A 25,710-nucleotide genomic window follows, 5' to 3' on the forward strand; every position below is an offset into this window, starting at 1 on the left:
TTTTAGTAATTATTAATTATTAATTGACTTGGAGTTTTTTATGCTTTATTTTCTTTAACTCTAGTTTCTGATAAAAGATGTTTTAGTCTTTTACGTTTTTCTTCAGAAATCTTACGGTTAGCTTCTTGCTGGAGTCTTCTCTATTAAATTATTAAATATTTTATTAATATTAATTTATTATTTATTAGAAAGGAAAAAATTTTTTAATTGCTGATTTTAATATTAATAAAATTAAAAAATTTTTATAAATTACCTGACGTCTTATACACTTTTGCAAATCAACGTAATATTGTGTACACTGTCCAAATGCTCTCGAAACAGGATACTGAAAAAAAATTAAATAAAAAATTAATAAATTAAAATTATTGATTTAAAAAAAAAAAAAATGTCAATTAAATTAAAAGATATTTAATATGACACTGAAGTTGACAAATATAAAATTTTTTTTTAGATATTTATAACAATTAAATTCAAAAGTTTCACATGTACAAATTAGAAATAATTTTCTAAGAATTATTTGTTAAATAAAATCTAACACTGATAAAATTGTTAATTAATTTTAGAGTCATAAAAATAATTAATAATTTACTCACTTCTTTTTCACAATCTTGAGTTCTAAAAAAATATTCGTTACACGCCGAATAATGAACAGCTAATCGTTGATAGTCGTCTGACATGCTGTATTCAACAAATCATTAGATATTTAACTATCTTTGTAATTTTTTAAATTACTTTTTACAATTACCATTAACCTCAGTGTTTCGTAATGTTATAACATGTGTTCTATCTATGACACTGAAGTTAACTGACCGTAGAATTTTTTTTACAACAATTAAATTATTATATAAAAAGTTTAATTGAATAATTTCACGTGTGAAAATTAATAAAAATCACAAGTGAAAATTTTCAGAAGCATTTTTTTATTGTAATTAATTTATTGAAAAAATTTTTTAAATTAACAGCTGACGGCTAACTTCACTGTTATTAGTATACACATACTATAGTAAGTTTCCATTTTAAAAATAAAATGTGCGCATGCGCGAGATTGATAAAGTATATTGTAATTAATTTGTTATAAAAATTAAAACAATTGTAAAGTGACAGCTAAATTTAATGTTATAATAAAAATAATATAAAGTTTTTTGTAAGTAATAATTAAATTAACCAATAAATACTATTAAAAATTAAATTATTATTAATTATAATAACAATATAAATAAAAAACAATAATAAATTGTGTAAGGTAAAATATTGACACATTATAATTTAGTAGTTTGATAGACTAGTCACAATAATTAGATAAAATCTTGATAAATAATGAATTTCATATATTTTATTATTTAAAATTTTAATAGACTTATTTCTAAATAACAGTTTTTTTTTTTTTTTTTTACAATTAATATTCAATTAACGCTTACAAGTTTAGTAAATAATAAATCGGTTATAAGACTAAAAAAAAGCTAGCTACAAAAAAAAAAAAAAAAAAAAAATTCAGTCACTAATTTTGAAATTGAAAATTGGGTGAAATGATTCCTAATTTAATAATTTATCACTCATAAATTAATATTTATTTACAGTTAATTTAGAGAACTGATTAACAGAGTTAAATATATTTGTTAACAATCATAAAAATAATTAACAATCAATAAACAAATTAAATTTTACAGTTGCTATAATTTTTAACAATTTTTGCTTTTTACCACCTTGAAAAATTATTTTTATTTTATTTTATAATAATAATTGTCATTTAGGAGTTTTAATAAAATTTTTAATATTTATTAAATATTAAATATGTACGTAGATTTTATTTCAAGGTAACTAAGTCAGGTTATATAAATTTAATTGACTAATTTTTGGCTAAAAATTAAATTTTAAAAATAAAATAAAAATTTTACCGACAAAAAAAATAAACTAAATAATTAATTACGTATTGAGTGTAGTCATAATGATGTAACAAGGTGATGAAAAGTCCGTAGAATTATTTCCTCAGTTGGGAAACCTGTTAAAAAAAAAAAAAAAAAAAAAAAAAAAAAAACAACCAGCTCTCTCCGTATAAATTAAAAATTTATTTATTTTTTGTACTATTAAAATAATAATAAAGTCGAAGATTGTCTAGAAAAAAAATATAAAAAAAAAAAAAGAATTAAATATTGAATTTGTATCAAAGACAAAAATGAAAAAAATAGTCGTAACACTTATAAATATTTTTTACCTTGCGTACATAACAAATTAATAAATAAATATAAAGACTTTGACAATAGACATGTATTCTAGAGATCATAAAACCCCTGTACCATAGTTTTAATTACGATGACAAAGTCATAAGGACACCAATTATGTGTTTACCATGTAATGTACCTCAACAAATTTCACTGAAGTATTATTCGTCTTCTGTGTCACCGTCGCTGCTGTATTCTTGTTGGACTACGGGTCTCACGAATGGTGCATTATTCATTTGACTGCAAGATAAAAAAATTTTATTGATAATTAATTAATTTAATTAATAATAATAAATTTTTAAATTGAATATTAAATCACTTAGGTACTTTAAAAATGGCTGTAACTCCTAAAATATTGATTTTTGAGAAAAATTGTAAGAATCCAAAATTGTAGCTTATAAAATTTCCTACAAAAAATGTTGCTATACTATGGGATTATCTTCAATATTTTAGGAGATACAGTGCTTTAAGTAGTGCTGACTAGGAATGCTAGTGAATAATAATTAAAAAAAAAAAAAAAAAAAATCATAGTAATAAATAAATAATTACACTAATCGACGATAGTGATTGAGCCACTCCTCCAACATTTGGGCAACAAGAAGTGGCCTTTTGTGTAATTTCTGTTGGGCAACAAGAATTCCACCCTCAGTGGTGCAGACATCCAACCACTGCTTCAGTATCGTTTCTTCCCTGCCAATTTCATCGGGAGTTAAAAAATGAATCGGTAATAATTTTCTTTCTCTGTCCATCAAAGGCATGAACGTCGTTTGCATTTGAATCTGCAGCTGCTGCATAGGGCTGTTCCCCCCGCCGACTCCCACGCTTCCGTGAGAAGGTAACGTGGACAATCTTGAAGATGCATATGGTTCTATCGATACGAGAGCTGTAAAGTGGCCACGTGTGTAACCTAGTGCAATTGGCGAGCGAATGCAAAAAGAAGGCTCCCACAACAAAGGTAAATATACTCCTTCAAATCTTGCGTATCCTAAAAATAATTAAACTAAATAAATAAACTTAAATTAATATTTTAATAATTAATACTAATTTTTTTTTTTTGTTTTTTTGTTTTTAACCTATATCTTCTCCACGGAAACTTTTAACATATTTAACTCCGTAAACAATAATAGGCCTTCTTAAAATATGGGCAAGAGTAAAAACGTGCAATTGTTCCAATGCACTGCCTGGCTGTGCTGCTGTAGTTAATAAATTTTCCCAATCATCCTGCCATTGAGCTTCTTCTAGAGTAAAATCTATCATTCTTGATGCTTGGGACGCTTCATATTGTCGCCACCGAAGATAAAAACTGTAAAAATTAATTTTATTTAATATTTTTTTAAAATAAATTTATTTATTCAATTTTTGTAAATAATTATGTTTTAGACTTACTATTGACCAGCTTGTTGCAAAGAATCAGCAAGCGCTCGTCTCAGGGTATTGTCACGATCAAAAACTCCCCAAGTAGCTTGCATTACCGAGTCTAACAAGCAATCACCGGCAGAACGATTCCACAAGGCGTGTAAACGACTGCCTAATCGCTCTGTTATTTCTAATGACCAATTAAGCGCCGGCGGCTCTCCATCACTCCCTTCTAATTGTTGCTGAGCTTCTCGGTCTAATAACTCTTCTAGCATTTGTTCTTGGACAGAACTTGGAAGATCTTCCACCTTGAAATTAAAATTTAACATTAAAAAAAATTATTTAATTTAATTTGATTGAAAAAAAATATTAAAAATATTAAAAAAAAAAAAATTTACCTCTGCAGGTAACGCAAATGTTGCCATATCTGTGACAAAATAACAAGAAAATGAACCTTTACGTGAACGGATGCTGTTAGCAACATGCCTACGTATCTGAGTAGCCAAATCTGGAGCTACATAACTCGGGACTCTTTTTATTCCTGACCCAGAGCCTTCTATTTGTGATAAAAGTGTTGCTAGAATATCTTCACGTTGAAATCTACAGAAAAAAAATTTATTTATAAATTAATAAGGTAGAAAAAAAAAATTTTTTTTTTATTAAAATAAAATAATAAAAAAAAAAAAAAAGAAAAAAAAAAGGACCTTATGGCCAAATGAACAAGAGTGTGTCCAACATCAAAGGCACTATTTCTGTTGAGTAATTTAACTTCGGAAGGGGTCAATTGACGTGTTGGGTTTCCACCACTCGCTAAATACGCTTCCACTGGTGGATTGTCGCCTTCGACGATTCCAAGACAGGCATTCAACCAGCACCAATCAGTATGACGCCTAAGTCTGCTTTCGTAATCACAATCATTGGAACTCTGGTTTATTGGCAAAGAATCATTTCTAGGATCGAATCTGTGTGAACTTCTGGAGACAATTAAAAAAAAAAAAAAAAATTATTAAATAATTCTTAAAAAAAATTTTTTTTAATTTATTAAAAAAAAAAGCTTACCGTCTGGCAATGGCTGAATTCTCATCGCGTTGAGCTTGATGAATGAACGGCTGAGGAGGCGAAGGCAAGCCTTTTTGATTGTGATCTTTCTCGGGGCTCGGTAAAATCAGACAGGAGTTAGAACTAGACTTATCTTTTTTATCACGCTCTTTCAGGTAACCACACATAACACATTTAACGGCCTTGGGCCAATTTTCATAAGTACAAACAAGACAGGACCATTTATCAGTAGCGGTATTTGTGTTAACAGATAAATTCTGGCCGGAGTTTAGCGCAGGCAGCTGGTGGGCTGGCGGATCGCTTAGTCTCAGCGGTGCTAAATGTTCGTGCAAATTAGAAGCTGAATATACTTGCTGGTTTATATTAACCAGTTTTTTACTGTTACACTGGACACAACGGATTGCGTTGTTGTAATTGAAATAAGTGCATAATTCACAGGACCATTTACCACCGGAAGGTACGTTTTGACTATGATTTTGTAGACTAAAATTACATGAGTCTGTCGAGGAACTTAAAGGTACTGGACCGGATGCGTCGTTTGATCCTGCTCGCTGGGGATTTGAATCTCGCAGCCTGTAGATGTCTTCGCCCAACAAAGGCTTTGAGCCTCTGCACATCGTACATTTTAGCGAAGACGGCCAGTTTTCATAAGTACAGTACTCGCATATCCACTTTGAATGCGACTCTTTTGGCTGAGTACTCATTATTAATCAAAAACAGTCTGAAATTTATTTTTATTAGTATTCAAAAAATTTTTTTTGTTCATTCATTGATATTAAAATTAAAAGACATTAAATAAAATTTTTTTTTGTAATAATTTAATTAAAAAAAAATTTTTCTTGTCTTTTTATTTTAGTACAAAATTGACAGTACCTTGAAAATATTATTTATTTTATTTTTTTTAATTAAAATATTATAATATAAACTTAGCAGATATTTAATAGTTTTAAAAATATTTTTAACAAATAAATTATGGCAAAGAAAATTTAATAAAATAAATTTGTTATACTTTCCTGGTACTGTCACAAAGCAACAAAAAAATTCAAACAGCCTGACAAAAACTAATAAATTCACTAATTACTCTAAAGCAAATAAAAAACACATTCACTCAAGCTGAACACATTTTTCTGAGCAAAAAAAATAAATTTGTCAGGCGTCTGGTATTTAATATTTAATATTTTCCATAAAGTATTACCTTCGAATAATAATATTATCTCTGTGATAACCTAGTTAAAATATAATATTACTTTTTGAATTATATTAACTAGTATCTGGTCGTATTATAAACATTTCAATAATTATTAACAACAATACTACCGAATATAATAAATGTAAATTTATCTGGAAAAAAAAAAAAAAAAAAAAAAAAAAAAAAAAAAAAAAGTAGCTTTCATTAATAACAATAATATTAATAAGAATGAGAGTAATAATTTAATTTAATAATGACAAGAATTAAAATAATTATGAAAGTTACCTGAAATCTAGAAGCTGGTGAATTAACTTAGAGCTGGTGAATTAATGGTGAGCAAAATATTTATTTTTATCACGTATAACATTAGAGGTGATAGGTTAGAGTTGATAAAAATTTCCAATAATTCCACGATGGTATTGTCAAGTACAAGCTTGTAATTTTAATTAAAAACAATTAATAATATGGAAGATAATTACTCATACAAGAGTATCTTGAGTTTTACAACGCATCAGTGTCAGTACTAATAAAAAGCACCTGCATTAGACAACTAAAAATCAATAATTATTATTAATATCAATTTTTAAATAATTACACATATATATCAGTGAGCTGGTAGTGTACAATAATAATAATAATAATAATAATTAGTTGTTTGTATTTCACTATCTAGTTCTGTGGTACTGCATTGTACGTTATTTAAATGACAAATATACGAGGAGCGATGGTAAAATTAATGAGATTTATTAAATATAAAACTCAGCTCCTTAAACTTGAATCCGAATAACAAAAACATATATATGCACGGATAGTTTTGTTTATGTTACAAATCTGTACTCTGTTAACTCTTATAACTCCGAGAACTACCAGTCTTCTCACAATTACCGTCGGACATAATAATATTTATTTAGATTTATTCGACGAAACTCTAGCTCACTTGACAAGTGTACATAATATGGAAAGTGGATTTTGACAGTCATTCGCAACACACACACTCAGTGCTACCAACTTTTCACCAACTAATTAAACTTTTTTTTTAGTTTTTATAATTATTGTTTTATAAATTTTATCACACTAAAGTTCACTGACATTTTATTTTTTTATTATTAAATTTAAAAATAATTATTAGTGATCGTTTTTTTATTAAATTAACAATCAGCTGTCAATTTTTTTCAACTAAATTATTATGATACTGAATTTGACAGATATTAAAAATTTTTTAACAATCAATTAGTGTAAAAAAATTTTATTATTTTATTAAAAAGTTTCACGTGTGAAAATTAATATAAATTACTTGTAAAAATTTTTAGAAGCATTTTTTTATTGTTGTCGATTTATTTAAAAAATTTTTTTAAGTAACAGCTGACGGCTAACTTCAGTGTGATTTGAAAAGTGATAGTATTGAAGTTAACGGTCAGCTGTCAATTGTAAAAATTTTTTTAACAAATTAATTACAATAAAAAAATGCTTCTAAAAATTTTTACAAGTAATTTATATTAATTTTCACATGTGAAATTTTTTTTAATAATAATTGCTATAAAATTCCAAAAAAATTTTTAATATCTGTCAACTTCAGTGTTATTTTAAATCTTATATTTTTTATCACCTGTCATAATTAATTTTTTAATTTTTTAAGCACTATTATGAATTTAGACAATCAGCTAACATTTGACACACAATTATTTTGTTTACAAACATTTCACAAGTTAACCCTGTGATACATAATTAGTGAGTATTATTAATTTAATTACGGATTACTTTTCACCCGACAGTTTACTTATTTTGTATTTTTAATGCAGCGCTATTGCTGTCAAATATAAATTCCGGCAAGACTGATCCCAGATCAGTACTTTCTAAACAATGCCACTTAATTTTTATTGTTAAGATCGTTTATTATGTAATACTGTACAAATCCGTCACGTCACCTTGAAAATAAATTACATGACCTTTTTCTTCATTCAGATGTTCATCCGAAATAAAAATATAGGTTGGATATATATTTATATATATATAAATATTTTTAAAACTAATTCTTTAAATTTTTGTTATTTATTTATATTACAAAAATCGGGTGGCCTTGATCAGTTTGTTCAATACCAGGATTCAAGACAAAATGCCATTTGTCATTGTCTATGTCATAATAACTATTAAATCGATGATACTATTAATCTAGTATATATTTTAACAGTATATAGATCTGTTTATTCTTTATATTCAGGCACAGAGTCAAGTTTTATCGCAAGAATTTATCGCTCTTAAATTTGAATTTTTTTTTGGAGCTTTATTAATTTTATTAAAGGTATCTATTTTTAAAATTTTATTTAAATAATTTTTAGTTAAGTTGGCAGTTAGAAAAAAAATAATCTGGTAATTTTTAATGATTCTCTAGTATTTAAAATTTTTTTATTAATAAAATAAAAAAATTATTTTTTAAAAATTGCATTTATTTAAAAAAAAAATTTTCTTGCTATAATTTATTTGATAAAAAAATTCTAAAAATTATCAGATGTCTTAATTTAAATATGGAGATTTTTATAAAAAAAAATACAAGTTGAAAAAAATTTTTTATTACATACTTAAAAATGATTACAGAAATTTTATTTAAAAAAAAAAAAAAAAAAAAAAAAAAAAGGGTTTAAAAAATAATTTTATGCTTAAAGGATAAAACTCTAAAATAAAAAAAAAAAAAAAAAAAAAATTTCTACTGAGTTATCAACCAAGATAGATTTGATTAGAAACTTTGATTGAAATTCACTGAGCTTTCTATTTATATTTATAACATTAATAATATTGATATATTTATATTCAATCAGAATGAATAATCAGAGTTAATACATTAACCGGGTGGACTCTTTGTTTCACGAGAAATAATTCCCGTGGTATAAAAAAAAAATCATTAAAAATTCTAGTCAGCTACTACTTATTCTAAAAAATGAGAAATTGCCGTAGAAAATGCCTCCGTACATACTGAGTGTTAAAAACGCAGCAAAAATTTTTTACCAATAAAAAATCTTTGCTAATACTTTTAAAACATATTTTGTAGTATGAAGATTATAAATTTATGAATATATACTCAAAGCTTGGCTTGGAGAGTATTGTCCAAGTGAAAATAGGTTTGAGTTAGGTCTACGTAATTTCCTGGTGATCTTTGCGACATTATTTTTTCAAGGTCGCTGATTATTGACGACAATTTAGGTTTGTCGGGATTATAAACTCGGGGTTTACCGTCGACGGGTGTCAATGCTCCGAATGATGTCAAACTAACTAGCGTTGATGTGTATAAATCTAACGATAATGTGTACGGATGATTGATAAAACTTTCTGCTTGAAATAATAATACTTCGGTACGTTTTTGGCATTCTTTCATTATCTCTTGATCCGATAATTCGTCCATCGATTTGTCCCACTGTAAAATAATTTAAATTATTATTATATTATTGAATTATTTAATTTTTCTTGAAGTGATTAAAATTTTACGATTGATATTATTGTTAAAATTTACCTGGAGTAAAACTACACAAGTGACGTATACCGCGGAAATAAATGGCAGTACTAAATTATACAACATCATTCTTAAATAATTGTTACAGTCATAAGACAGATGGTTATTATCAATTCTATAACATTTTTCATTTATTAAAAAGGATAATTCTTTTCTGAATTCATCAATTATCATTCCTCGGTTCATGTTGTCCGGCAATGCAAATTCAATTGTCAGCAGCGATCTCAATAAAAGGTATTGCTCTTCCGCAATTTCTATAAAAAATATAAATAATTAATTTTTTTTAATAATAATTTATTTGTTAAAAAAATGATCAAATATCTGTAAATTAAGTTAAATTAATTTTCATTAAATAATTAACTAGTCTAAAAATAAAAACTAATATTACGAACTTTACCTTGAGATAAATTATTACTGTTAATTGACAGTACAGCAATAGATAATTTAGTAAATATTGCAAAAATAGGATTGACATAAATAGCGAGGTTTATAGTCGGGACGGCTATTGACATTGTTCGGTCATCAAGTGTGTGACCTTTGACGCGGATTGTTTTATTTGACTTAATTTCACGATGGGACCCGTGAATTATTAGCAGGCCACTACTATCAAACCCGAGTAAATTTCTGTGAGTGTACAATGATTCTTTTATTTCGTCTTTCTCAGACCTCCTCACGTGTTCCTCTTCTAGACTAAAAAAAAAAAAAAAATTAAAATATCCAATAAATTATTTATAATTAAAAATTAAAAAATAAAAAAATCTAAAATAAATTTTTTACTTTTCCGGTGCTGGATAAACTGAAGACCCCAAAGACTGAGTAATTAATTTCTTCAGCCAACAATAGTCCTGCAGCAATGTATCGAAGGTATAAGGGTTTCCTGGATGCGAGTGAATTCTCTCGTTAACAAGAACAGCTATTAAATTTATCGACATAAATACGGTGTGTTCTTTGTGACTGTCGATTATTGCATAAGCTATGCTCTTTACAACTTCAGCAGGAACTCGAGAATTTGGATTTAAGGCACTTAATTTTCTAGATGAAACATCCATGAATTTAGCGGCTGATATTGGAGGAGAAACATGGAAATAAACGTGCCCATGTGCTTGTTGTTCACGTAATATTGATAATGATTTAAAGAGTCCTGTTGTTGTCTCAGCTGGTTTTGGCACTCCTAATAATTCGTATGAAAATAAGGATTCTTCTAAAGGCTTATCATAACTTATTGACACTGGTACGAATAATATATCGGGAATTTTTCCCTGAAATAATGACTCCAATATCATTCCAAGTAAACCTTTAAAAATAATAAAATATATTATTTAGGCTGCATTCGAAAATACTTCTATCTCTAGACACAAAATTAAAAAAAAAAAAAAAAAAAACCTCGTATCTTGTGAACTATTGACATTTTTAAAAATATAAGCTCACCCCGACATTACACTCATCGAGACCTTTCATTTGAATACCCACATCAATTTTTCATATATTTTATATATTTATATATTCCACAAATTTATATAAAAATTGCCATGTAGGTACTTAAATGAAAGCTCTTGATGAGTGTAACAACTATAAAAATTATTATTTAATATAATAATAAAATTTATAAAAACTACAAACTTACCAAATTTAGGAGCAATACTTTTTTGACTACGGCTTCTAGTTCCCTCAATAAAAAATTCAATAGCGCGATCGCTGTGCTCAACTAAAGAAGCGACATAAGCTTTGAAAGTTTCTTTGTACAATATATCTGAAGAAAAGCTGCGTCTCATATAAAAAGCACCTGTTTTTCGCAATATTTCTCCAACGATATTCATGCGATAAAAGTCCATACCACTGGCTATGTTTGGTATCGCCATATCATAATTAAACAGCAGATAAGACATTAATATAAAATCTAAATAACTCCGATGTGATGGCACATAGACATATTGCACGCCTGAATACATCATTTGGCTTTTTATGTCTAATACATATTTTACATTTGCTCTGAAGCTCTGGAGTATACGCTTCAATACTTTTACCACGATTATTGCTGTAACAAAAAATTTTAATTAATTTTCTTAATTATTATTTAAAAAAAAAAAAAAAAAAAAAAAAATTTTTTTTAATATTATTTTACAAGGCCGCTTTTTCAGGGCAACAATAATGCAACGGTAATCCATTTAACTGGCAGCCTATAGACAATGCAAAGATTAGGATTAAATATATACTGTATTGATTATGATGAGGAAAATCTAATTAAAACAAATACTTATTACCATACGGAAAAAAAATAAACTTGCAATTATTTATTAAATAAATAATTAATATTTTAATAATTATTATAAATTAGGTTTAAAAAATTACACTTAGAATTATTTTCAACTTTTAAAGAAATAATTTTAAAAATTATAAAAATGTCCTGGCATTAAATTTTATCATTTTTAATTTTATTTAACAAAAAAATTCGTACCAAAAAATTATTTTTAAAAAATTGCATTTTTTATTTTTAAAAATTTTTAAATGTCAATTTTTTAAAATAATTTATTTGTTATAAAATTATTAAATATATGCTAAATTAATTTTCATAAAAATGTCTCTGAATTTCAGAATTATAATTAATAAATAAATAAATATTACCTAGCCATCTGAAAGTCGGCAAATTATGTCTACTAGCAACTTCCTCAAGAATATTTTTAGCCTCGCGAACAATGACAGCTCTGTCAACACCCTGAGATTCGGCAAGCGACTGGATAGTATTAAGCACCTTGGGATGCTTCAAAGTGAACTCAATGGCCTGGTTCCTAGTCCAATTGTGTTCAGGTGACAGATAATGGGGGACAACAATGTCCATGTACCTGGAGGCCCACATTATGTCAGAAGATTTTCTCCGCTCCGTTATCAAGTCATAATACTCTGACTTGTCCATGATTATTTTTTTTATTATTGTATTGATGGTTAAACAAACAATAACTCTTGACACTTTTTAACTTGACACTCCTGACGGCTCTCCGGAATTAAATGACAATAATATTTAATTTGGTAACGTTGAACGGTAATTAAATAAAGAGCTGATCTAACTACCATCAGAATTGGAAAAATTGTCGAGATTCAGCTATACGCAATAACAAAGTCCAATGGTCTTAAATTTTAAATGCAAATTAAATCCAAGTATGTGTTGCATTAATACAGTCATCATTATTGCTCAAACGATCTCTTAACATTATTAATATTTACATTGTATTTAAGTTAACCCGTTAAATATTTCCATTTGTATAAATTCAAAGAATATATTACTTTAATTAAATTATTTCTTCACAAATATTTAAATAAATATTTTTTTTTCTTTTCTTATTTTTTGTTATTATTAAATTAAAAATACAAGATGATTTTATTAATATTGTACTTGTTGGTTGATAATTTAAAACACCTATCACATCATTGGCATCCACTTGGCGATTACATAGCTGACACTTGTGACAGAATTCTTCATCGATTTAGTATTTTATATTTTTATTTACCACAATAAAACTTTACCAGGCTCTGTAAATTGATAATTGACGACAGAGACACTGCAACTTTATTTGCAAATATCAATGCACTGGTTCATTTCAACACCGGTGCATATGTACCAAGTTACGTAACAACGTAACAGACCTTTGCGTGTTTATTAGTCGATTTAAATTCCCATCTGAAAGTATTTATTATTATTTATTCGCAATAATTTACTCTGACGTTTTCAACTTTTTTATTATTTTATTCTATTTTACCGCCTATTTGAATAACTGTTTCATTTAATTTCTAACTTTTACTTTTCTAATATTTTTCTATTTACGTGGCAAATTTCTATTTCTGTTTTTTTTTTTTTTTTTTTTTTTTTTTTTTTTTCCTTCCCATTTGAGGAGAAATTTTTATAGGACCATAAACGGATTAATCACCATAACAATTTTACTTGCCGTTGGTATTGTCATTGTTTTTATTACTAACCTCAAACTGACAGGGTGGCGCTTCTGACATTAAAATTTTTGATATACTGAAGTTAGCTGTCAGCTATCATTTTTTTTTATTTTTATAATAATTGCAATGTAAAAAATGGCTAAAAAAATTTTCACTAAATTTTTTTTTATAATTTTAGTTTTATTAAATTATAAAATACATTTTTAATGTCTGGTGACTTCAATGTTACATATCACTTTAGTATTATAATTCACTAGCACAAACTATAGTGCCCCAGTAGTATTCATGTGAACGTTTTTGCGACAACAAATAAATGCTCAAGAAAATAGTAGGGGTAAAATCATTCTGCTAACGTCACATACCATCAGTAAGAGAGAGTAAGAAGCAGCTGTACAGTATATACATACGGTAAAAACATCTAACAAAACTCTACAGTGAATTATATAAAAAAATGGATAGTACGTATTAAATAAATATTCCGGCATTTTTATTTATAAAGCTAGCATGTGAGTAAATTATTTCCAACATATATTTATTTATTTACATAATATAAGTATAAGTTTCAATATATATAGATATGGTACTAATTAAATAAAATGTTGTATACAGCAGACAGGGTGGTATTATAAATAAATACTATTTTTGACAACAATAAACATGAGGCATTTAGATTCTCTGGACAATCCGGGTGCCGATAAACTAGAAGCTGAGCTCCAGGCTGCCAGAGATGGATTGCGTGAACTGGACCGTGACATACGTAAAATTCTTGGACGAGATTTGCCAGATACGGAAAATGGAATGAATCAACAATCAGTGAGGTGATTTATTTTCATTTATTTTTTATGTTTTATAAATTAAAAAAATTGTCAGAGTTTTTGAGGATAAAAAAAATTATTAAAATATAATTTTAATAATTTAAGTCAAAAATTTGTAATAAAATAATTTTATTTTTTATTAATTTAATTAAAAAAAAAAAAAAAAAACCGATAATTTAATAAAAAATTTTTAATTTAATTTTTAAAGAATCGGACAAAAAAGATTACTTCAAGATGACCGTAAAAGAAACGTCCCAGATTACATGGGAAACAACGATTATCATTCACAGGGTAACAAACGGAGTCGCTGGCAATCCCAGTCGTTATCTTCTCCACCGACAGTGACTCCTGGAGAACCCAAGACAGTTTTCAGTCGATTGAGCGCACGTGTGCCGTCAACGGCGGACGACAGCGACAATGACGACGACAATCCTATGAAGCCAGCTGTTTCGTCACGAGTCATTGCGACGCCACGTGAAGTACCATCCCGGCAAGAAGTTATTAGACGTGAACGTGTCGACGAACGCAGCCGACAAAGGAACAAACGAATGTTTGGAGCCTTGCTGGGTACTCTGCAGAAATTTCGTCAAGAAGAAACTAAACTTAAAGCTAAAGTAATTTTTATTTTTTTGCTGTGAATATTTATTTATTTTTATAAATTTTTAATTTTTAACAGGAAGATAAAAAAGCAGAAGTCGAAGCACGTGTCGAGGAAGCCAAAAGACGCGAAAAAGAAGAACTTAAGCGCGAGCGGCAGCAATTATTTTTGTCACGAAAGCGGCAATTAGCTGAAGTTAAAGCTCTGGAATCGAAATTAGCTCGCAGTAAGCAATTTCAGATTTGGAAAAATGCTCAATTGCCGCTTGCGTCTTTCATTAAAACTCGAACTACACCTGCTATTTATTATCTGCCAAAACGGAAGCATCCTAAGACGGATACTTTGCTTGAACAATGTGCTAAAGAGCTTCATGGTATGGATAATTTTTAATTTTTATTTTAGTACATAGAATTAAAAAAAAAAAAAAATCAATCTTTTTGGTGGAATCACAAAATTAAAATTTATAATAAAAAATTAATTTTAATTTTGAATTGAAAAATTTAATTGCAATATAATAAGTAAAATATAATTACCAAAAATTGAGTCTTGTTCTTATTTTTGATAACATATCACTCAGATAAGTTATCTAAAAACAAGTTGTTATTTTAATCTCCTAAAAAAATAATATTAAAATAAAAAAAAAAAAAAAAAAAATAGAAATAAAAATGGTAGGCTTGAATATATATAGATACATATGAGAGTAAAGATAAATGTGCAGTAAATTTGTGCAGTACACGTTACAGAAATTTAGGCGATTTAAATTTTGTATCTAAATGAGATTTAAGGCTTACTATTTTTTTTTTTTTTGCAGTCTTATGAATATAAATAATATTTAATTCTTTTATTTTTACCAATTAACTTTCTTAATGTGCGTTATATATTTTAAATTATTTATTTTTATTGCAGCGGAAGTGGAACGAAGGGAAAAAGCTCTGGCCGAAGAAATAGAAGCTATTGAGTCTCAAATAAACGCAAATAAACAGAATGATAATCTTGATAAGTCCGAGTCTATGGAAATAAATGAGATGCAAATAATGGAGGACGGTGAAGAAAACCGGGATCCAAATCCTGAAGTAAAAGAAAAAGTAACCGAGGATACTTCCCCGGTGGCTGTTAAAATGGAATTTCAAGACACTGCTGCTGACGATGTTAAAAGTACCGATCACAGTGATGTGTCAAAGATAAAAAAAACTGAAGAAAGTAATGGAGAGGAGAATTTGAATGAAAATTACGGTTGAATAATTATTTTTCTAATAACTGTATATATGATTTTAATAAATATAGTAAAAATAGAAGAAAAATAATGTAAAAAAAATCAACAAGAAAAAAATTTAATTTGAGGTATCCGTAAAATTTTATAAATTCATTTATAATAATCAAAAAAAAATTATTAAGTTATTTAATTAATTAATTAACTAGCAACCTTGCAGTCACTGTGTGACTGCCGTGATTTGTGAATTATAAATAAATAAAATTGAGCTTTTCTTAATTATGCATCTAGAGATAGATCATTTTCAATAAAAACCAATTTTATCTTTAAATACACTGGCCAAAAAATTTTGCTTATTCTCTTAATAATACAGATTATTTCAATAACTCTTTTAGATGTGTGTTTACAAGCACTTGCAATGCCGGTTTACCAGCAATGCATGGCAGTTGTCTGAGCATTCGCAAGAAGTTTATCTCCAGACTGACATTTGAGATGCAGCGTCGGCGACGGGACTATGTACGACTATAACTCAATGGTTGTCGCGAAATATGCCGTCGGCAGAGTGAAGACCACCAAATGAAGGTTGTTTTATGTCAACGAATATGTAGAAATTTTAGGGAGATTTATCTTGGCTTGCTGATCAGCTCAGCCAAGAATTTAGCTTGTAAAACTCGATACAAATGACTAACAACTAGATTTTATATCCACAAATTTATTTAACGGGTTTAAATCTAATTACCGGGGTTATTAATTATCAAGAGTTAGAAATTATTATTATTATTATTATTTTTTTTTTTTTTTTTTTTTTACCCAAGACAATTTAATTGTCCAATCTAAAGATTGGATTGCAACCCGTTGAAGGTCTTGCGGTTGATATTTGATATTTACATCGAACCTGCAATTCAATTAAGACGTACCGCAATTCAATTAATATGTACCGGATCACGTGCATGGGAACCTGTCTTATGACCCCTAACAACGCGTGTAGAGCACATGGTATTTAATTGAAAACAGTTGAACATATTCTTCTAATATAAGAAGCTATAAATTACTTTCCAGAACACAGCTTCAAAGAAGCGCTGAAAAATTAGACACTGCACGTAAGTATTGTCTTATTTGTTAATTTATTTATGTTTTAAAATTTATCTCACTTTGTTTTTTTTTTTTTCTTCATCACTTTAATTTAATTTATCTTTCAAGAAAATTTTAAATTAAATGTTTTAGGTTATGTTCACACTTATTACAATTAGAGATAAATAAATTAAAAGGTTTAATTTATTTGAACATTAATAGAAATATATTTAAAGAACAATAAATTATTAAGTTGATACGCACGTGTTACATTCAATTTAAATTGAAAAGATGAAAATTAGTTTTTTTTTTTTTTTTTTTTTATGGAGTTTATTAATGTTTCTTGAACCCACGCCCGGTAACTCAACTGACAATTTATAATATCTGAGATTCGGAGACGAGAATTTTCTATACGGGTTGGCACTAAATTAACCAAGAGATCAGTTCACGTTGATCTTGGAATTAATCCATTAATTCGTGTACAGTGTAGAATAATACTTGTTTATTATATATTAAATTTTGATACACGGTGAAAGATTTTGATCATACTGAAGTCAGCTGACAGCTGTTAATTTTTTTTAATTTTCATTAATTATTTTTTTACACGTGAAATTGATTATTAAATTTTTTTTTAACAATATTTTTAATTGCTATAAAATTATAAAAAACTTTTTAACGTCAGTTAACTTCAGAGTGTTGAAAAATTTTTAATGATCTGAAGTCAACTGACAGTTGTCAATCTTTTTTAATTCTTACAATAATTTTTTTACTCGTGAAATTTTTTTATTAAATTTTTTAAACAATAATTTTATTAACAAACCTCAAAGTGACAAAGTTAATAAATCAGCTGATTGACAAAAGTGAATAAATATTTAATAATAAATATAAAGTATGTATAATTTATTGGTGAGACTTTCTATTACATCATAAGAAAATACTAATTGATAAATTAATAATAAAAAGAAAAATGTCAGACCCCTTTTTCTGAAAGCAAGAACGTGAAAAGTAGACATTAGTATATAGTTTTGCAGAAAACATGGCGCTGATTTCTTCTGTGGCGAGTTTCAAGTCGATCCTGGCGTCGAATAAGAGGGAGATCGGGGCGACGTTGATGAGGGGTAACTTCGATGGGGTTGAGAGTGAACGTCAAAGGAAGGATATGATGAGGCAGTGATAATGTAAGCTGAAATAAAAATTTATTTTTTAATATTTAAACTTTGTGTTGAAAATTAAAGCTTAACCTAACTTTGAGTGACTTTGGGAATAAATACAGGTTATGTTAATAATTTAATTAATTCCACTGTGTATTAATCTATTTTACAGTAACACATCTTACAAAGTTTAAATAATAAAAATTAATAAATATAAATATTAATTATTACATTAATAAAATAACATTGTTACAAATATATTTATATAATGTTTATCATATAAAATCCGAAGCTTTAATTACTGAATGTAATATTGTGAAGACAATATCTCCATTCATCACGACGGGCATCCTTAATTACCAAGCAATTAATAAAACTGCTTGCGAAAAGTTTTATCGAAAAAAAAAAAAAAATAGCAATCAAAGTATCAGTACATTTATACAGCTTTTAATGAGCGTTCTTTTTTTAGTTTTATTAGCTTAATAATACTTGAAACTAATAATAACATATAAAATAAATGATTATATTGTATATATAATTATTTTAAGCTCCTACCAGTGTATTGACAGATTATTTACATAATTTTTTGTTTTAGGTGCGACGTAAACTCATTTAAGTACAAAGAAGAAATAATAAAGTGTAATATATAACGACATAAAAGTTAGCAGTCACTAGATAATTTTTAAATTTTATTTAACAAAAAAATTATTTTTAAAAAATTGCATTTAAAATTTTTTAAAATTTCTGAATGTCAATTTTTTTTTTTTTTTTTTTTTTTTTTTGCCATAATTTATTTGTTAGAAAAATTATTAAATATCTGCTAAATTTATTTTCATTAATATATATTGGCTTGATACGTAGCTAGTGATTTCCAAGAGGTGAAATATAATCTTCTTTTGGTCGTAGATTAAAAATGTTGATTTGAATTATGAAAACCAATGAGATCTTGCTTTAAAATTTTCTTGATAGAGAATGTCAAGTTTTTATCTGAAACAAAACAAAATTAGACCTTAACTAAGGACAATTAATTTTTTTTTATAAAACTTGAGCCAAAATTAGGCTCTAAAAATTTAACAATTAAATAAATCGTCGGAGATTTCGATAAAATAAAGTTGTTTGCACTCTAAAAATTAAAAATACTGTCGACGCGCCCTTGAGAGCTCAAAAATCGATGCAGACGATCATGTAATCACAATGCATATAAATGTTACACAATTGTTTTGTTATTTTCTGCATGCATCAGTAATTTCGTCAACTAGTTCAACCTAAAAATATTATAGCAGTGAGCTTTTTTGGTACGAACAAGGATATGAATTGCGATGCTTACCTTTAATTTAAGAGGATTAACGATCCTAGCAAACGAGCTTTATCACTTGTAAATCCAGAAGAATAGTCATGCATTAAAAATTGTATTACATTGTTTTGTCAAGTCAACAACCACATACTGCATTTAAACTTATACAAAATACTATCTAGATAAAATATAGTCTTCAGAGAACAATAATTTTTAGTCTGTGAATTCACTAGCGACCATAATTATACACTTTTCTGCACTGAGATAGAAATGTTTTAAAAAAAGATTGACGAATGGCGTTTAGTCGCTTATAGACTTGTTTGATCGTCGGGATCTTCTGGCGTTTCCATCTTGGACTCTATCCAACTTGGACCAAGAAGTTATCTTCTGTCTTAAAAGGGTCAGAATGATCCAGCTTAACAGAGTTCTGACTAGGATGATCCTTATATTTTGATAAATTATAAAGCATAAAGCCAAAAAAGACCAGCTAAAATTGATATCTTGACCTTTTAACCAAAAGTATATTCTTCACGTGTAATTAATTACCCGATGATTTAAAGAGTAGCTACTGGTCAATCATCTGCCAGTTTAAACTTGACGTAGTTCAATAAAACGGTGGTTAACTCGATCAGCCAACTCATAAAATCTCTCGTCGCTTGGCATAAATTCATTTCATCCGGAACTGATCAATACACCAGCATTTCTCGTGGCACCTTGGTGTCATCTTAAATTATCTTCAGACAATACACACATCGCGGTAGTATTTTAATTTTATTTAATTTTATTTAATTTTATTAAATCCAAGGTGAGAACAAGATGAATTTTAATCCGACGCACTGATGATCAAATAATTGACGGAAAAATATTTCTTCTTGCAGATAAAATACACAACTACTGCTTCCTGATACCAGGTGTGTTACGGAATCGCTAATTACTCGAACTTACCTAATCGTTCGCTCTGGTGATGATGGTGGTGATGATGATGAGTGACTGCCGAAGGAGGCTGGTGATAAGGCGACGGTGGATACGGAACTGGACACAGAGTAGCTCCAGCAGCTGCGTATATGTGATGATGGTGGTGATGATGAGGATGATGAGGATGATGAGGATGGTGAAGAGCGCCAGAGTTGGCGCCGACTTTGTTCCTCAATATTCTGGAGATACTGGAGACTGATGGGACGTTGTACTTATCACAGATTCCATCGGACAGCAACCGGTCCCTGATTTCCCAGGCGAAGATCCCCGGGTCCTTCAGCTTCAGTTGCTTTATATACTGAACGACTTTTGGAGTTGTCACCCGGGGCTTGCTGCCGCCAATTGCGCCCGGTAGAATGCTTCCTGTTTCATGGTACCGGGCCAGGATTTTGCTGACGCATCCGTGGCTGACTCGCAATTGCCGGGATATGTCACAAGGTCGGATCCCCAGTTGGGCCAGCTCGACAATTCGGAGTCTCACTGCGTTTGGTAAAGGTCGACCGTTTACAAACACTCCACCCAGCTGGTTCACTTCCCCGTACTGCTGCTGTTGCTGTTGCTGCTGTCCAAGTCCATTGTTATTTTCTGAAAAAGAAGAAATCTTTTTTATGGATCTTATTTGTCAGGTAACTACTTTTTAATGAATTGATTTAATACTGCAGAGTATTATTTTATAATTCAATTCATTCTAATTAATTGGTACGCACTCAGGCAATTAACTAATGGCCTGATATCGTTTTTTCAGTCGTTAAATCTGATCATTGTGCTAGGCGGGACAAGTCTAATCTGTAGTAATTGAAACTATTTTATTGGATTGGATACTTCTATTAGTAATCATAAATTTATACAGAATAAAAATTCAATTAAGTAAGTAATTTGCAAGAACTTCTTCTTGATTATTAAACTAAGAAATTTTTCTTGATTTTAGAATTCGGCAAATTTTTTTTAATTTCCAGGATATTATTTATCATAAAATTTTTAAAAGTTTCTAATGGGATTTAATGCCAAAAATAAAAGATTAGCATCCTTTAATGGCAAAAAATAATTTTTTTCATAAAGTAATGTGACCGTTGCGTCGGCGGCACGCTTTTGTCGCGTCGGCTCTGTTAACTAACGAGCTTTTTTTGTCTAAGTATTATCAATATAGTTTCTTAGATATATTTATTTGATATTTTACGGTACCGAGGCGGTGGGATGAAAAAAATACTAGGATTTTTTATTTACGAATGTGTGAGAAGAATTCAAATTAGTAATAATTAATATTTTGTTCAATGAATTTTACTATCGGGATTAAATGAAAAATTGTCGCTAAAAATTTTTTTTTATGAAAAATAAAAAATCTCTATCTTTTTTTTTTTTTTTCTCCAATCCCACCTAGTTACTTCAAAAATTTTATGGCAATCATTCGAACATAATTAGAGTGATTAACTTGAAAAGTTTATTATTCTAGCCAGAAGTGTCATAAAGTCTTTTACCAAGCATTAAAATAAAAATGGATTATGTGACAATATGTTCTTTTTAAAAGAGACCTTCTGAGAAATTATTTTATTACTATATCCGATTTGATCGTTATAGTATTAATTAATATAATAGATTTTTTTTTTTTTTAAACTAAATATTTGAATTAATTTTATTTTTAATTTTTTTCAGGATGTTTTACTAATTAAATTTAAACATTAAAATCTATAATTATTAATAAGACAAGAAGAAATAGATATTGTGTTTAAAAATGAAAACCCTTAACGCATTAATATTCCGTAGGGAAGAAAAGAAGAAATAATGTAAGTTGGCGAAAAAAAAAAAAAAAAAAAAAAAAAAAAAAAAAAATATTTAATATTTTTCGAGTTGTTGGATTTTATTTGACGGGTGATGAATAGCCAAAGATCAAAGTTCCATGCCGGCAGTAAGTTTACACGCATGTAATACACGTGTGTTTTTAAAGAAGTATCAAGTATACTGTTGCCCCTAATACTAATACTAATCTTTAAAGTGAAAAGCTATAGTGGCAAGTAGTAACCGCAATATATAAGGTATATATAAACATTAACATACATAAAAGCGTACTTGATTTGAGATAGGGAGGCTTCTTGGAGTTTTTAAAAATGTCAGGGAAAGGATAGCACAGAGGACAACGAATGTATTTGTGTACACTCATAAAAACTCTTTTCTAAAGTGGGCGTGTTGATTCTAACGTCTTGATGAATGTCACTGTGTCGCTCTTTGCCTTTGGTCTACCAGAACATATGTTTTATTTTTTAACTTACAATCCTCTATAACTCTAAACGTCAGTATTTAGTCAAAAAAAGTCAGGTTCCTGCCAAAACAACCTCCAATAGCTTTTTATTATTAAACTTTTGGTTTATTTTGAAAGGTGGCGCGTGAGCAACTTTAATTATTTTTTTGAATTCAAGTCAAGTCTCGAGTGAAATCTGTCCCAAGAAATTAGCCGCAATTTGTAGATAAATTCTATTCTCTACCAAAATTTTACTTTTTATTTATTTCTTCTTTAACGCTCAACTTACTTTTATTATACCAGAGTAAATAAACCTTTTAATTTATTGCGTTGATGGTAATTAAAATAATCTTACACTATTCTGTCTAATTTATTAACACTCTCTTTTTGTAGAAGAAAAACTCTAATAATGTCTAAAAAAAAAAAAAAAAAAATAAAATAAAATTATTATTTTTATTATTAAAGTTAAAATTATAAAAGTTTTTGTGTAACGTTAAACTCACGCGTAACCAGAAAGTGTCTGGATCGAACCCTGTTGAAAGCAGTTCAAAACGCCGATTCGGATATTGACAAAAAAAAACTTACGATATATATTCGACTCGCATTACGAACCGCCTACAAGGGTGAAAGGGAATATAATTTTAAGAATTGCCGTTCTTCAACAGAGCATCTTGAATGTATTGCTTCCCTAAGGTTGTGTAGGTGCATTCGTGTAATTGTTTGGGCATGTTCGACAAAGGTCTCAGTCCTGAATCTGATACGCTTCAAAACAATCCCAACAGTTATTAATGAAATTTTATAATTAACCTATTATTTCATTTTATTATTATTTTTTCTTATCTTCACATGTGATATTGCTGACATATAATGTCCAAATTATTCTCATTATTTTTTAATTAACTTTATAAATTGATCTTGTATATAATCAACATTTTGCTAATTCTTTTAATATTCATTATTTCTTCTTTTAAAAAATAAATTTTCTTCCTGAAAAATATAATCTCAGATTATTTATAAAATTTTTAAATAATATAATTATTTATTTAAAATGAAATAAAATACGAACTAAAAAAAAAAAAAAAAAAAAAAAAAAACGGTAGTTTACAATTAGTATTCAATTAGTTTTGTTTGATTAGGACAAAAATCAAACACAGCTTTGAATAATCAAATAAAATTTGAGTAAAAGTGCTTCTGAATAAATTTTCGCTTTGTTTTAATAGGATTACCACTTAGATGAAAAACATAAACAAACAAATGGATGAAACATAATCCAAGCTTCAATAAATTTATCAAAAGCAGATCTTTAAAAAATATCTTCAGATCTAATAAATTTCTCGGTAGCTATCAAACGGCAACGGCTCACTTGAGCTGGATTCGCTAGATTTAAAAGACGCCGGTCACTGAAAATATCAAAGAAACAAAAATAATAAAATCTATTTCTTCTTTTACTAGTTTTATATTTTATATACCTAATTGAAACAATGTAAATTATTATTTTAAAAAGATTTTTCTCGAGCATGAATGAACGGTGATATTTAAATGAAGCATAAAGTAAACAGAAGACTATAATTTGAATAATCTATGTCAGTGCCCCTTAGCTAATCTCCAAGACCTCTTGTATACAAAGAGGTTATCAATTAATGTCCATGGGTGATCGGTTATATTGATATAATTACATTATAGATTTACTCACAGTCTATGATTCTATATATTTAAATAGTTTTTATTAAAACTAACCGACGGATTGGGGTAAAATGATCCGCCAAAGATTTTGTTTTAATTTTTCTATTTCTTCTTTGAAAATTCTATTTTTTAATCCAAATTTTTTAGAAATAAGCTCATCCTCTTATAAGAGCTTTCATTTGAGTACCCACATGAATTTTTATATATTTTTCATATATACATGTATTAAATATATATATATATATATATATATATATATATATATATATATATATATGAAAAATTGATGTGGGTACTCAAATGAAAGCTCTTGATGAGTGTAACATCGGGATGAGCTTATATCTTTAAAAATGTCAATTCTTCACAAGATACAAGGTCATTTTTTAATTATGTAGCTAGAGATAGAGCATTTTTGAATGCAGCCTAAATAATTATTATAATAAACAGCAAGAGTGCTTACCTAATATAATTGGATCCATTAATCAAAGCCAGTTGATACAAAAGTCACTGATATAATCCTCAAGTTTTTAAAAATCTCTAAAAACAAATCACACTTTTACACAATTAATACTTTTATTAAATTAATATTTATTAATTTATTAAAAATAGTTTAAGAACTAAGTGAAGCACATATACTTAGATCTATGAAGAAACGAATCACTGAGATAGGTCTGGTATATGTTCACTGACTGAAACGGCGAATTAACAGAAACAGAAATGAATAAATTAGTACTTAACTTTTGTTTTGGGCGTTATCTTGCGATATTGTGTAAGAGCAACAAGTGAGCAGCAATAACACGCCTACGTGCTCACCAACATTTATTTTCATATGTTAAGCATTAAAATATTTTTTAACCAAGTTATTTTGACGAAAAGCCGGGGCTTAACGTGCGGAGAGACGTGGCCAAGATGTAATTTAACGCCCAGAAAGAGTTTCTCAGCTACTCACACGTCCTATTGGTTCCTAAACACCAGAGTATTCTTAACCACGCCCCCGCTACAGCTTCTTGAATTCCCGGTTTTATTGCTTCTATCGTTTCAGAGCTTTTAATTACTCTATTAGGAGGGTATATTTCCTCAAAATTTATCTCCTGTTCCCGGTAGTTCCCTTTTTGCGAGCTTACTTATGATGTTGGTGTCTTCTAGAAGAAATATTTAATTTGGTTATTAAATTACATGTGAGTTTTCTTCGCTGTCAAGTTACTCCTTTTGGCATAGAGACGTAAATTCATCAAACCAACAACCCAAGTAAGTACACCCAGACTTTTCAGTAATAATTCAACAACGTTTAGCGCTGCTAAGACATTTAGTGGACGTTTAAATTTTTATTGGCTGGATGGTAAATAATATCGCATTATGATCCAAGCTTCTCATCACCCTTGAGCGTTCTGCTTGTTTCAATCATAGGTCACTTTT

The 25,710-nt window shown here is 28.2% G+C and overlaps 4 protein-coding genes and 3 long non-coding RNA genes across 16 annotated transcripts; 4 read left to right on the forward strand and 3 right to left on the reverse strand.

The window, feature by feature from the left end:
• Positions 1–1,522: 1,522 nt before the first annotated feature.
• Trbd (ubiquitin thioesterase trabid) lies at positions 1,523–6,963 on the reverse strand. Of its 6 annotated transcripts, none has more exons than XM_074252309.1 (10): positions 6,109–6,962; positions 5,830–5,975; positions 4,635–5,355; positions 4,280–4,549; positions 3,974–4,175; positions 3,606–3,883; positions 3,293–3,522; positions 2,769–3,204; positions 2,359–2,459; positions 1,523–1,999 (listed from the first exon to the last, which is right to left on the reverse strand). In XM_074252309.1, the coding sequence occupies exons 3-9, from the start codon at positions 5,336–5,338 to the stop codon at positions 2,381–2,383; spliced, it is 2,199 nt and encodes a 732-aa protein (XP_074108410.1). In that variant the 5' UTR covers positions 5,339–5,355; positions 5,830–5,975; positions 6,109–6,962; the 3' UTR covers positions 1,523–1,999; positions 2,359–2,380. The 6 variants fall into 6 exon arrangements, 5 of the variants coding, with proteins under 5 accessions (XP_074108410.1, XP_074108411.1, XP_074108408.1 ...); XR_012480266.1 differs by lacking the exon at positions 1,523–1,999 and adding an exon at positions 2,048–2,112 and having other exon boundaries at positions 2,213–2,459; positions 6,109–6,959; XM_074252310.1 differs by lacking the exon at positions 1,523–1,999 and adding an exon at positions 2,048–2,112 and having other exon boundaries at positions 6,109–6,963.
• A 106-nt stretch (positions 6,964–7,069) lies between these two features.
• On the forward strand, positions 7,070–12,058 carry LOC141533420 (uncharacterized). Of its 3 annotated transcripts, none has more exons than XR_012480268.1 (4): positions 7,070–7,551; positions 10,128–10,264; positions 10,362–10,556; positions 11,918–12,058. It is a non-coding gene; the product is annotated as an uncharacterized LOC141533420 (long non-coding RNA). The 3 variants fall into 3 exon arrangements; XR_012480269.1 differs by lacking the exon at positions 11,918–12,058 and adding an exon at positions 11,464–11,909; XR_012480267.1 differs by lacking the exon at positions 11,918–12,058 and adding an exon at positions 10,959–11,091.
• Positions 8,456–13,468, reverse strand: Dhap-at (dihydroxyacetone phosphate acyltransferase). Its single transcript, XM_074252311.1, has 7 exons — positions 13,078–13,468; positions 11,948–12,998; positions 10,950–11,360; positions 10,103–10,619; positions 9,723–10,015; positions 9,326–9,579; positions 8,456–9,229 (listed from the first exon to the last, which is right to left on the reverse strand). Exons 2-7 carry the CDS (start codon positions 12,234–12,236, stop codon positions 8,897–8,899), a joined length of 2,097 nt encoding a protein of 698 aa, XP_074108412.1. The 5' UTR covers positions 12,237–12,998; positions 13,078–13,468; the 3' UTR covers positions 8,456–8,896.
• Positions 13,469–13,633: 165 nt separating this feature from the next.
• Pnn (desmosome associated protein-like protein pinnin) lies at positions 13,634–16,166 on the forward strand. Of its 2 annotated transcripts, none has more exons than XM_074252312.1 (5): positions 13,634–13,770; positions 13,874–14,082; positions 14,288–14,693; positions 14,756–15,050; positions 15,584–16,166. In XM_074252312.1, exons 2-5 carry the CDS (start codon positions 13,922–13,924, stop codon positions 15,913–15,915), a joined length of 1,194 nt encoding a protein of 397 aa, XP_074108413.1. In that variant the 5' UTR covers positions 13,634–13,770; positions 13,874–13,921; the 3' UTR covers positions 15,916–16,166. The 2 variants fall into 2 exon arrangements, with proteins under 2 accessions (XP_074108413.1, XP_074108414.1); XM_074252313.1 differs by having other exon boundaries at positions 13,641–13,770; positions 13,877–14,082.
• Positions 16,167–16,676: 510 nt separating this feature from the next.
• On the forward strand, positions 16,677–20,390 carry LOC141533422 (uncharacterized). The gene is made up of 3 exons (XR_012480270.1): positions 16,677–16,987; positions 17,982–20,208; positions 20,282–20,390. It is a non-coding gene; the product is annotated as an uncharacterized LOC141533422 (long non-coding RNA).
• On the reverse strand, positions 17,873–24,973 carry LOC141533421 (paired box protein Pax-1). 2 transcript variants are annotated; one of them, XM_074252314.1, is made up of 4 exons: positions 24,931–24,970; positions 24,755–24,831; positions 20,349–20,963; positions 17,873–18,141 (listed from the first exon to the last, which is right to left on the reverse strand). In XM_074252314.1, exons 2-4 carry the CDS (start codon positions 24,771–24,773, stop codon positions 18,023–18,025), a joined length of 753 nt encoding a protein of 250 aa, XP_074108415.1. In that variant the 5' UTR covers positions 24,774–24,831; positions 24,931–24,970; the 3' UTR covers positions 17,873–18,022. The 2 variants fall into 2 exon arrangements, with proteins under 2 accessions (XP_074108415.1, XP_074108417.1); XM_074252316.1 differs by lacking the exon at positions 17,873–18,141 and adding an exon at positions 18,965–19,096 and having other exon boundaries at positions 24,755–24,973.
• On the forward strand, positions 20,868–22,120 carry LOC141533423 (uncharacterized). Its single transcript, XR_012480271.1, has 3 exons — positions 20,868–21,004; positions 21,124–21,245; positions 22,029–22,120. It is a non-coding gene; the product is annotated as an uncharacterized LOC141533423 (long non-coding RNA).
• Positions 24,974–25,710: the final 737 nt, after the last annotated feature.

The sequence above is a fragment of the Cotesia typhae genome, unplaced genomic scaffold (genome assembly GCF_013202065.1).
Source record: "Cotesia typhae breed Kobodo isofemale line unplaced genomic scaffold, CoteBio_Ctyphae contig_83, whole genome shotgun sequence".
NCBI lineage: Eukaryota > Metazoa > Arthropoda > Insecta > Hymenoptera > Braconidae > Cotesia > Cotesia typhae.

Bases quoted from the DNA above. Each gene is read 5' to 3' on its own strand.
- Dhap-at (XM_074252311.1), bottom strand. From the start codon at position 12,236: ATGGACAAGTCAGAGTATTATGACTTGATAACGGAGCGGAGAAAATCT. The intron at 10,620-10,949 runs GTAAGTTTGTAG...TTATTTTTAAAG, and splicing joins AAGTATTGCTCCTAAATTTG to GTTTACTTGGAATGATATTG. The intron at 9,580-9,722 runs GTAAAGTTCGTA...TATTTTTTATAG, and splicing joins CAGTAATAATTTATCTCAAG to AAATTGCGGAAGAGCAATAC.
- LOC141533421 (XM_074252314.1), bottom strand. The intron at 18,142-20,348 runs GTAAGTTCGAGT...TTTTTATTTCAG, and splicing joins TCACCAGAGCGAACGATTAG to CTTACATTATCACTGCCTCA.
- Pnn (XM_074252312.1), top strand. From the start codon at position 13,922: ATGAGGCATTTAGATTCTCTGGACAATCCGGGTGCCGATAAACTAGAA. The intron at 14,083-14,287 runs GTGATTTATTTT...TAATTTTTAAAG, and splicing joins ATGAATCAACAATCAGTGAG to AATCGGACAAAAAAGATTAC. The intron at 14,694-14,755 runs GTAATTTTTATT...AATTTTTAACAG, and splicing joins AAACTAAACTTAAAGCTAAA to GAAGATAAAAAAGCAGAAGT.
- Trbd (XM_074252309.1), bottom strand. From the start codon at position 5,338: ATGAGTACTCAGCCAAAAGAGTCGCATTCAAAGTGGATATGCGAGTAC. The intron at 4,176-4,279 runs GTCCTTTTTTTT...TTTTTTCTGTAG, and splicing joins CTTGTTCATTTGGCCATAAG to ATTTCAACGTGAAGATATTC. The intron at 3,523-3,605 runs GTAAGTCTAAAA...TAATTTTTACAG, and splicing joins TTGCAACAAGCTGGTCAATA to TTTTTATCTTCGGTGGCGAC.